The sequence below is a fragment of the Bison bison genome, unplaced genomic scaffold (assembly GCF_000754665.1).
Source record: "Bison bison bison isolate TAMUID 2011002044 unplaced genomic scaffold, Bison_UMD1.0 scf7180017864037, whole genome shotgun sequence".
In the NCBI taxonomy this organism is placed as follows: Eukaryota; Metazoa; Chordata; class Mammalia; order Artiodactyla; family Bovidae; genus Bison; species Bison bison.
Window position 1 is genome coordinate 5,461,116 of NW_011494609.1, and position 11,981 is coordinate 5,473,096.

The 11,981-nt window shown below is 48.4% G+C and overlaps 1 protein-coding gene across 2 annotated transcripts in view; it reads left to right on the forward strand.

The window, feature by feature from the left end:
- The window catches only part of SPATC1L (spermatogenesis and centriole associated 1-like), a 15,601-nt gene extending 3,707 nt beyond the window's left edge, over positions 1-11,894 (forward strand). Inside the window, exons 2-4 of one of the 2 annotated variants that reach the window (XM_010834865.1) lie at positions 3,686-4,036; positions 10,829-10,980; positions 11,539-11,894. In XM_010834865.1, coding sequence (XP_010833167.1) covers positions 3,686-4,036; positions 10,829-10,980; positions 11,539-11,865 — 830 coding nt within the window. In that variant the 3' untranslated portion in view covers positions 11,866-11,894. The remainder of the gene's footprint in view (positions 1-3,685; positions 4,037-10,828; positions 10,981-11,538) is intronic. The other variant, XM_010834866.1, reaches the window with a different exon arrangement.
- Positions 11,895-11,981: the final 87 nt, after the last annotated feature.

The window sequence follows — 11,981 nt, forward strand, 5'->3', positions numbered from 1 at the left end:
CTGCGTGGAGTGTCCAGTGATTTTAAGTAGTTTCTGAGTGTTCTCTCTGCCTCTTCCCTTTACCATCACAAGACAGCTGCTTCTGTATTGTCATAAATACATTCTAAATAGCTGTGTCTATTCTAGAATCAGATGAACCAGAATTTAATGAACTCTCCTTATGTTTGAAATGACAGTTCTTTTCTCTTACCCTGAAGTAAGTGTTAGTTGCTCAGTCGCGTCTGACTCTTGTGATCCCATGGACCATAACCCGTAAGGCTCCTCTGTCCATGGAATTCTCCAGGCAAGAATACTGGAGTGGGTTGTCATTTCCTTCTCCAACCCTGAAGTAAATACCACAGGAAAAGCATTTTCTATTCAGAGTTATTTCCTTAGGGTATGTTTCCCTACAGGTAGAATCACTGGCTTGGAAGGCAGGGTAATTACTTTCTCCTTTTCTTACATTTGCCCAGAGGGTGAGATCGTCCCCTGCAGCTCTATTAAGCTGCTCTGACTCTGTTTCTTCAAGTCTCTTTAGCCATTTCTCACATAAATCTTTCACATTAATGGTTTATTCCTGGGGCACTTTATGTTACTTATTGCAGTCATGGATGAGATTTCTTTTTCCACTGTGTTTTCAGTTAACCCTGTTGCTGTGTTTTGGAAATCTGTTGATTTGTAAATATTTAGCCTATATCCAGGCCCCTTATGATATTTTGCTTACTTTATATTTTTATTTTTACTTTTGGCCACCAGGCATGCTGGTTCTTAGTTCCCCGATCAGGGGTTAAACCCAGGCCCTGGGCCATGAGAGCGTGGAGCCCTAACCACTAGACCACCAGAGAATTCACTATCCAGTCCCCTCCCTGAGCTGTTTTGTTCTGCTAAGTTTTCCAGTTCTTTCTCCCATGTTTTCTGAGTTCTATAGCTGCTGTTACAGACTTTTAAATGGGGTTGGCAGCTCAGATGGGCTTCCCTGGTGGCTCAGTGGTAAAGAATCCACCTGCCAAGCAGGAGACAAGGGCTCAAGCCCTGGTTCAGGAAGATCCCCTGGAAAAAGAATGGCAACCCACTCCAATATTCTTGCCTGGAGAATTCCCACGGACAGAGGAGCCTGGCGGGCTACAGGCCATGGGGTCGCAAAGAGTTGGACACGTCTTAGCAACTGAACAACAATGGCAGCTCATACGCTCGTTTCTGTCTTTCTTCCTCACGAATCCCAGGACTTTGGCCTCGACAGGCTCCGCCCTCATCCTCTGGCGGTTGGTCGGCAGTGGACAGCTCTGTCTGTCCAGGTACTGGGGGTTGGGGGGTGTAGGCTGGGTGCTGGGGAAAAGCCTTCTAGTCCTTATTTTTAAAGAACAACAACAACAAAATTGAAGAAAGGCTCATTTTGTTAAGATTTTATGACCTCACTTCTGTACTGGCCAAAGTGCCCTCGGCTGTGCCCCCACTGGCCTGTGGGGTCTTGTTCCGCTGTGTCGTTGAGAGACTCCCGGTTCTGGGCCTGAGCTGTTTGCTGCGGCATCTGTTTGGCTGGGGCTTCGCTCAGGATCTCTGGACTCTGTTTTCTCTGATTCCTATGTGAATCTGGGCTGCGATTTTCTTTCTGTGGGTTGTCTTTTCAGGGATTTGATATCAGACTTGTGACAATTTATAAGCTTGATAATCAAGCATCATTTAATTTTTTCAGTGTTCCAGCCTCATTCATATAATGCAGGGGTTGTGAATTGTTTGGGGACTTGAAAGAACTCATCCACCAACCACTCAGGCCTTCAGCCCTTTGCTCATAGTTCTATAACTTCAAGGTTTTTCTTTTTTGCTTATTAATCTGTGCAGGTTTTCTACTTCTTATTGAGTCATTGAAAATAGCTTCCCAAGTGATAGCTCCTTTATTAAAGTTTTCAAGTAATATTCAGTTGGATATAATCTTTTATAATTTAAACATTGTCTTCCTGGTCATTCTTATCTGGCTTTTCTAATTTTCAATTTTATTCTTTTGTTTTCTGTTTCTCTAAAGTAGCTTTCCAGTTTCACTATCTTATTGGACTTTTCGTAGAACTATTTCAAGTTTATTTCTGCTGCTATTTTTATTATTCTCTAACTTTTGCTTTCTTCAAGAGTTCATTCCTATATGAATGTGTAATTTTTTGATGATGTTTTAGAAGTCATTAAAGAATTTAAGTTGCTAATTTCACTTTGCTGCTGCTGCTAAGTTGCTTCAGTCGTGTCCGACTCTGTGCGACCCCATAGACGGCAGCCCACCACACTCCCCCGTCCCTGGGATTCTCTAGGGAAGAACACTGGAGTGGGTTGCCCTTTCCTTCTCCAACGCAGGAAAGTGAAAAGTGAAAAGTGAAAGTGAAGTTGCTCAGTCGTGTCCGACTCTTAGCGACCCCATGGATGGCAGCCCACCAGGCTCCTCCGTCCATGGGATTTTCCAGGCAAGAGTACTGGAGTGGGGTGCCATTGCCTTCTCCAATTTCACTTTAGATACAGTTTTAAATGTATTGATGTCAATATACCTAGTGTTCTGATTTTCATTATTTCTCAATAATCATTTTTCCTATTTTTATTTTTTCTTTGATTATTACTAAAGATAATTTTTTTTTTCTAATATGTATATATTTTTTGGTCTTAGCTGTGGTACTTGGGCTTTCTAGTTGTGGAGTGGACTGAGTTGTTCTGCAGTATGTGGGATCTTAGTTCACTGACTAGGGATTGAACCCACAGCCCTTGCATTGCAAGGTGAGTTCTTAACCACTGGACCACTGGGGAAGTCCTGAGAATTCTTTTAATTTTGAGGAGATGGGGTTTTCTATTGACTCTGATTCATTTATAGTTTTATTATAATGTGGCTTGAAAGTTTTGACTGAGGATTAAAAAATTGTTTTATGTTTAACAGAACTTTATTAAGGCTGGGGAATAACAGCAGGGAATTTCAATTCACTAAATAGAAACTAAAAGTGAAGTGCAAACACACCTGACCACACAACAATCCCTTTAAAATTAGGTCACAGATACGGCTCTTCCCCAAGCCCATGAGTAGAGTTTTCCCGGCCCCTGCCCATGGCTGGGATGGCCTACCTCCCCTGGGAATATGTGAGCCCTGAGCAAAGGGGACCAGGCTCCTGGGACTCAGCCAGAGGAAGCACCGGGGGCCCTTGCTGCCTCACTGCTGTGACTTCCTGAGAGTTCCTGGACCGTGTGTCTGGCAGGGGACACACATGAGGGACACCGACCACCGCTCTGCTTTACAAGGAATCCTGCAAACAGTCCCATGTGCAGCAGTGGGGATGGATGAAAAAATCCATGTGTGTCTGTGCGTGTATGTGCAGATGTGTGCCCATGTATGCATGTGTGCCAGGAAATGGTTAAGTGAACCACAGAGCTACCCAATGACACACTCATCATGGATAACTCTCAAAAAAAGAAGTTTCATAATAAAAGGTGCTGGATGATACCACACATATAGCATTTAAGATGCACATATAAGTCACTGTCACAGTGTGTGGACACACAGTGGGAGTGCTGGAGGCCACATGTGTGCTGCGCCTCCGGACCCGGGGCTGCTGGTGTCCTGGGATCCATTGCCTCCTCCAGAGGGGAAGTGGGGGCAGGTGTCAGAGCTGAGGGCAGGGTCTCTGCAAGACGTGGGTGCTCCGGGAGCCTCGCCTCACAGCTTGTTCCTCCCTCCCTGCCCCAGTCCCAGACTTCGGAAGGTTCACCAGCGGCCCTGATGCACCCTCCCAGCTGCAGGGGTCCTCCCTGGAAGACCTGCTGTGCTCACACGCCCCCCTCTCCAGCGAGGACGACGCCTCCCCGGGCTGTGTGACGTCCTCCCAGGTGCCCTTCAAGGCTTTCCTCAGCTCCCCGGAACTGCGTATCCCCCGAGGCTCCGATCGAAAGCTGTCCCCACTCCTGAGCCCCTTGCAGGACCCGCTGGTGGAGAAGACCCTGCTGGAGACCCGGGACGTGGGCCGGCCCAAAAAGGTGTGCTTCTCAGAGAGCAGCCTGCCCTCTGGGGACCGAACCAGGAGGAGCTACTACCTGAACGGTGAGGAGGGTGAGGAGCAGGCGGGAGTTGGGGGTTGGCTGCTGGGGAGGGTGGTCAGGGCCCAGCTTCTGCATCTAGCCAGCAGCCGGAAGAGGAGAGTGTGCCCATGCTCCTCGGGTCTGGGGCCCTGTCTGTACACATCTTTTGACCGTTTAAATAAGTGAGTAGCTTATGTTCTTATGATTGAGTTGTGTATTCTGGATACCAGACTTTTTTGGTACATGTTTTGCAGATATGATCCATGAAGGGGGAGGGGGTGTCCTTCCCTCCTCTAGTGGACTACATTCTGTCAGAACTTTTCACTATGACCCACCCATCTTGGGTGGCCCTGCAAGGCACAGCTCATAGCTTCATTGAGTTCTGCAGGCCTCTTTGCCATAACAAGGCTGTGATTCTGCTTCACTGACTACACTAAAGCCTTTGACTATGTGGATCACAATAAACTGTGGAAAATTCTGGAAAGTAAACTGTGGAGATGGGAATACCAGACCACCTTACCTGTCTCCTGAGAAACCTGAATGCAGGACAAGAAGCAACAGTTAGAGGTGGACGTGGAACAACTGACTGGTTCAAAATTGGGAAAGGATTATGTTCAGGCTGTATATTGTCACCCTGCTAATTTAACTTATATGCAGACTTCGGTTCAGTTCAGCTCAGTTGCTCAGTCATGTCCGACTCTTTGGGACCCCATGGACTGCAGCACGCCAGGCTTCCCTGTCCATTACCAACTCCTGGAGCTTGCTCAAACTCATGTCAATTGAGTCAGTGATGCCATCCAACCATCTCATCCTCTGTTATCCCCTTCTCCTCCTGCCTTCAATCTTTGCCAGCATCAGGGTCTTTTCCAACCAGTCAGTTCTTCTCGTCAAGTGGCCAAGTTCTTTCTCATCAAGTGAAGTTTCAGCACCACTCCTTCCAATGAATATTCAGGACTGATTTCCTTTAGGATTGAATGGTTTGATCTCTTTGCAGTCCAAGGGGCACTCAAGAATCTTCTCCAATACCACAGTTCAAAAGCATTAATTTTTCAATGCTCAGTTTTCTTTATGGTCCAGCTCTCACATCTATACATGACTACTGGAAAAATCATAGGTTTGACTAGACAGATCTTTGTCAGCAAAGTAATGTCTCTGCTTTTTAATATGCTGTCTAGGTTGGTCATAGCTTTTCTTCCAAAGAGTGAGCGTCTTTTAATTCGATGGCCGTAGTCACCATCTACAGTGATTTTGGACCCAAGAAAATAAAGTCTGACATGTTTCCACTATTTCCCCATCTATTTGCCATGAAGTGATGGGACCAGATGCCATGATCTTAGTTTTCTAAATGTTGAGTTTTAAGCTAACTTTTTCACTCTCCTCTTTCATTTTCATCAAGAGGCTTTTTAGTTCCTCTTCACTTTCTGCCATAAGGGTGGTGTCATCTGCATATCTGAGGTTACTGATATTTCTCCCGGCAATCTTGATTTCAGCTTGTGCTTCTTCCAGCCCAACATTTCTCATGATGTACTCTGTATATAAGTTAAATAAGCAGGGTGACAATATACAGCCTTGACGTACTCCTTTTCCTATTTGGAACCAATCTGTTGTTCCATGTCCAGTTCTAACTGTTGCTTCCTGACCTGCATACAGATTTCTCAAGAGGCAGGTCAGGTGGTCTGGTATTCCCATCTCTTTCAGAATTTTCCACAGTTTATTGTGATCCACACAGTCAAAGGCTTTGGCATAGTCAATAAGTCATAGCATAAATCTAAAAGAATTATGCTACATCTACTTTGCGTGTGCTCTGTAAATGGACAACAAAGCCTGGATGACAGGCTTTGCAAAATGGATATCTATTTGCAAAATGGTTCACTGAATATTTTAAGCCAACTATTGAGACGTACTGCTCAGGAAAAAGATACCTTTCAAAATATTCCTGCTCATAGATGACGCATGTAGTCACCCAAGGTCTCTGATGCAGACGGACTAGGAAATTAAAGTTGTTTACATGCTGCTAAGGCACATCCATTCTGTCCATGTATCAAGGAGTAAATTTGACTTTCAAGTCTTATTACTGAAGAAATATACTTCATAGGGGCTTCCAATGGTAAAGAATCTGCCCGCAATATGGGATACCTGGCTTCAATCCCTGGATTGGGAAGATGCCCTGGAAGGGGGCATGGCAACCCACTCCAGTATTCTTGCCTGGAGAATTCCATGGACAGAGGAGCCTGGCAGGCAACAGTCCACGGGGCCACAAAGAGTTGGACACGACTGAGCCACTGACCACAGCACAGCACATACTTCATAAGGCCATAGCTGCCATAGATAGTGGTCCCACTGAGGGCTCTGAAACTTTCTGGAAAGGATTCACCATTCTAGACACCACTAAGAACATTCATGATTCACAGGAAGAGGTCAGAATATGGACATTAACAGGAGTCTGGAAGAAGTTGATTCCAGCCCTCATGGATGACTTGGAGGGATTCAAGACTGCACTGCAGGGTGTGGCTGCAGATGTGGTGGGAACAGCAAGAGAACTGTAATTAGAAGAGGAGCCTGAGGTGTGACTGCGCTGCTGCAGTTGCAGATAAAGCCTTCACACAGGAGGAGTTGCTTCCTATGGGTGACTAAGAAAGTGGTTTCTTGAGGTGGAATCTACTCCTGGTGAAGATGCTGAAACGACAACAAAGATTTAGAACAGTATGCAAACTTAGTTGAGAAAACAGTGGCAGGGTTTGAGAGGGGTTAACTTTAATTTTGAAAGAAGTTCTATTGTGGGTAAAATGCTCTGAAATAGCATTTCGTGCTACAGAGAAATTATTCCTGAAAGGTAGAGTCAACCAATATGGCAAACATCATTGTTACCTTTTTAAAGAAATTGCTGCACCAACCCCAACTTTCAGTAACCACTGCCTGATCTGTCAGAATCTGTCAATACTGAGGCAGGACCCTCCACCAGCAAAAAGGTTATATCTCACTGAAGGCTTAGAGGATGGTTAACATTTTTTAACAATGAAGTATTTAAAAATTAAGGTATGTACATTTTTTGGACATAATGCTTTGCACATTATAGAGTACGCTGCAGTGTAAACCTAACTTTCATGTGCACTGAGAAACTGAACAATTCACATGACTTGCTGTTTGTTTTTTTGTTGTTGTTGTTGTTATCCTTTTTTTTTTTTTTTATTACACGACTTGCTTTCATGTGGTATTTGCTTTATTGTGGTGGTCTGGAACTGAAACCAGCAATATGTCCAAGGTATGCCTGTATATCTCTCCGTCTTTTTAGTTCTTTAAAAATACATTTCAGTAATATTTTATAGCTTCTATGTGCAGATCTTGCACATTTTTGTTGAATTTACCCTTTAGTATTTCATGTTTTTGATGCTATAATGAATAGTACTTTTTATCAATATGAATTTCTGATTATTTGTTTCTAATATATAGTAACACAATTGATTTTGTATATTTATCCCATGATGGTCAACTTGACTGGGCCATTAGGTGCCCAGATATTTGGTCAAACATTATTCAGGGTATGTCTATGAGAATGTTTTTAGATGAGTTTAATATTTAAGTCAATAGACTGAATAAAGCAGACTGGCCTCCTGAATGTGGGTAGGCCTCATACAATCAGTTGCAGGTCTGAGTGGGATAAAAAGGCTGACTCTCTCCCAAGTAAGAGAAAATTCCTCCTGCCTGACTGCCATTGGATTACAACTGGAATCTCAGCTCTTCTTGGGTCTCAAGCCTCCAGTCCTTTAAACTGGAGCCACACCATGGGTTCCCTTATTTCTCAGACCTTGCACGCAGACCGGGACTACATCATCAGCTCTTCTGAGCCTCCAGCTTACTGACTCACCATCGCAGATCTTGGGAAGTGTCAATTTTCATAACTGCGTGAGCCTATTCCTTTTAATAAACACAGAGAGACACACACAGACACAGACACACACACATAGGTTCTACTTCTATCTGTAAAATCTATGGTGATACCATCTCTCGTTTCTGATAGTGGTAATTTTTATCTTCCTCTTTTTCTGTAATTAATCTGGCTAGGGGTTTATCAATCTTACTGACTTTTTTCTTTGAGGAATAGCTTTTTGGTCAGATCTTGAAGGGCCCAGGTTGGACTAGAAATGCTCTCTAGATCCTTTCAGATCTAGAGGTTGCTCGCTCCTTCCACCTAATTTATACTTTAGAGGAGGGGAGGCAGGGAGAGGGGCCAACTCCTGATGAGATAACTGTATTAATACAGAAGGGGGAGACTGTTTTCTGCTTCTCCATGGGCCCTGTTTTCCCCAACATGCTTCTCTGTGGTGTATCTGGTCGTCAGTTAGAATTCCTGGGTCGCTTCTGCAGTGTTGCCAAGTGATTTTGGCAGGAGTGCACTGAACACTAGGGCTTCCCAGGTGGTTTGGTGGTAAAGAACCCATCTGCCAGTGTAAAAGACAAGGGTTTGATCCCTGGGTCGGGAAGACCCCCTGGAGAGGGAAATGGCAACTGACTCTAGTATCCTCGCCTGGAAAGTCCCATGGACAGAGGAGCCTGGCGGGCTATGGTCTATGGAGTCACAAAGAACTGGACACAACAGCGACTAAACAACAACAACACTGAAAACTACAAAACACTGAAAGAAATGAAAGAGACCTAAATAAATGTAAAAAGTCTTCTGGTCATGGCTTGAAAGACCTAATATTATCAAGATGGCAAACCTCCCCAAATCAATCTACAAATTTCAATGCAAGCCCTATCAAAGTCCCACCTGACTTCTTGGCAGAAGTTGACATACTGATCCTCAAATTTGTATGGAGATGCATGGGACTCAGAATAAGCAAAACAGTCTTGAAAAAGGAGAATAAAATTGGAGGACTCACACTTCCCAATTTCAAAATTTAAAGGTACAGTAATCAGCAGCATGGTACTGGTGTAAGGACAGGCATACAAGTCCATGGAATAGAATCAAGAGTCAGAGATAAACCCATGCATTTACAAGTCTGATGTCTGGCAAGGGTCTCAAGACAATTTAATGGAGAGAGAAGAGTCTTTTCAACAAATGGTGCCAGGAAAGTGGATCTCCACATGCAAACAGCTGAAGCTGGACTTCATATCACATATGAAAATTAACTCAAAATGCATCAGAGATTTTTAAAAGACCTAAAAGAGCTAAAACCATAAAACTATTAGAAGAAAACACAGACATAAACCTTATGACCTTGGATTTGGCCACAGAGTCTCAGCTGTGACAGACCTGGACTGTGCTAAGTTCAACCTCATATTCCCTGCTCAGCGCGTGCATTGGCGCGGCCGAGGGAGCAGGAGGACATGTGCCCCCTCGCCTATCCCAGTGCCCACAGAGGAGGAGGAGCCACCCATGCCTGGCCTTGATAAGCATGTGTTGACTGCCATCCTGTTCCTGCCCAGAGTGGCTAGCCAGGGTTCTGGGATGGGTGGCTATGTGGGCAGTCCCAGCTTGGGGCTGAGGGAGGGAGAGCAGATGCCCAAGGTCACAGGCAGGGTTGGTCCTGCAGTCCAGTGCGCACAGCTGCATAGAAGCCCTTGCGGAGGTCTCGGAGCAGCCCAGTGACTCCCCGGGCCACTGAGCCCTCCAGCAGGGTGGGGAGTCAGACCAATCTCTGTATGTGGTGGGGGTCCTGAGTCCTTGGTAGGCACAGCTGTCTGTGGGTAACAGGACCTGGGGCCAGCTCTCCATGGCAGAGCACCCAGCCCGTCTGTGCACTACCTGCCTGCTGGATGGACCCTGCGGGGCTTCACCATCCAACACTCTTGGGAGGGGTTTGGATCACTGTTGGGTTAGAAGGTTGCAGGGCTTTAGAAACAGCTTTAGAAATGGGCCTGTTATGAAGTGTCTCCTGTAGGGAGGAGCAGAGTTCGGGATGCGTGGGGGCCTGTGCAAGTGCCTGCTCTCCCCGCAGAGTGCATCCTGGTCAGTGCGGGCATGCCAGGCGCCGTGAGACGGGCCCTTCCTCACTCCATGCTCCCTCAAAGTCAGGTGCACCTGGTGGTAACAGCCGTCAGCGTGATCTTCAGAGAGCACAGTAGTTTTGAAGGGCAGTGGTGGGATCATGGCTGTCGGGTGGAAGACGTGCTGACATCAGAGGCTGCCGTGGGGAGGGGCAATTTGGAAGCGATTTTGGAGGGGAGGGTGGTTGATGTGCTGGGGTGATACTGGGGAAATAATTAGAATCTCCCGCGAACCCAGCAACCCTCAAGTCTTATTATGAAATAAGTATTAGACCAGCCTGCAATACACACAGGCTGCTGAGACAGAGCATCTCACTGTTTCATGTAGCTATGCAGGCTGGACCCACACGGGCTACATATGTTTTCTTGAGTTAACCAGGACCCTACCCTCAGGTGGGGACATGCCTAGCCCATTCCGAGTTCACCTGGTCATGGGGCTGAGAGCTCCGAGGGGCGTCACCCCAGACCAGGTGCTGAGCTGGTGCTGGTGACAAGGGGACCAGAAGCCAACCCTGGGCTGTGAAGCGTCCACCTCAGGGAACTGGGGCAGGGCCTGGGATCGGGCTGCCAGGGAGCGGCAGAGAACAGGGAGAAGGGTGCCCCCTCTGGTCACCACTGGCCCCTGCAGGAAGGCCTTGCTGGGGTCCCCAGGCTTTACTTCAGATCCACAGTGGCAACATCTGGGTCAGCCCTCTCCCTGAAATGGACCCTGGAGCACAGGCAGGAGGAATGTGGGCAGCCCTGGACCCTCTGAACCCCTTGACCCTCCTACCCTCCCAGATACTGGCTGCCTGTCTCACCAGCCCCGCCCAACCCTGCCCCTCAGAGATCCAGAGCTTCACTGGCACGGAGAAGGATGGTCGCATTGTTGGGGAGATTGCCTTCCAATTGGACCGGCGCATCCTGGCCTATGTCTTCCCAGGGGTGACCCGGCTCTACGGCTTCACTGTGTCCAACATCCCTGAGAAGATCAAACAGGTATGCCTCCCTGGCTGGGGGCCTTCCCCTGGCTGGGTCCCTGACCTGCCCTAGGACCCCCCCAGCCCAGGGTCCCATCCTTGCCCCACGCCCGCTGTTGCCCAGCTCCCTGCCCCCTGCTCCCCCAAGGTCCCCTGGCTGCCAGTCCTCTGTAGTGCCCACACAGCTGTAGGCCTGGGCAAGGCTGAGTGGTGTCTGAGTGGGGAATCAATGAGCTGCCCCACAAGTCCCTTTGCTCTGTCCTGTCTTTCGTAGTCTGGGACAGCCTCAAGAGTGGTTTCGGGCAGGGAGCACTGTGACGCTCCACCCGGCTGGCAAGGCACCTTTTCCTGGCACCGGGGGTGGAGCTCCCTTCTTTCCTGTCGGTCCCTGCGTGGGAGGGAAACTGGGAGCCAGCCCCTGGTGGGGGCCTGCCTCTGGGCCTCAGTGTCCCCACCGACACAGCTGTGCTGGGAGGGCGCCAGGATCTCGCCTCGGGCCTGCGCCTGGCCTCCCGTCCTCGCCTCCCTGTCCCCGCGGGTCCCTGGCCCCGCCGCCCACTCGCGCCTGTGCCCGCAGACGTCCATCAAGTCCCTGGACGGCTCGGTGGACGAGAAGAAGCTGCGGGAGCTAACGCACCGCTACCTGACGCTGACGGCGCGCCTGGAGAGGCTGGGCTACAACCGCGACGTGCACCCTGTGTTCAGCGAGTTCCTCATCAACACCTACGGCATTCTGAAGCAGCGGCCGGACCTGCGTGCCAACCCGCTGCACAGCAGCCCGGCCGCCCTGCGGAAGCTGGTCATCGACGTCGTGCCCCCCAAGTTTCTGGGCGACTCGCTGCTGCTGCTCAACTGCTTGTGCGAGCTCTCCAAGGAGGACAGCCGCCCGCTCTTCGCCTGGTGAACCCACGCCCCGCGCCTCCCTGCAATAAAAGCGTGTTGCAACTTCGGGCGCCACGCTCCTCCTCGTCCGCTCCCCGGAGGGCGCGCCGAGGGCGCCAGGGCCGGGTGGGCCGCTGC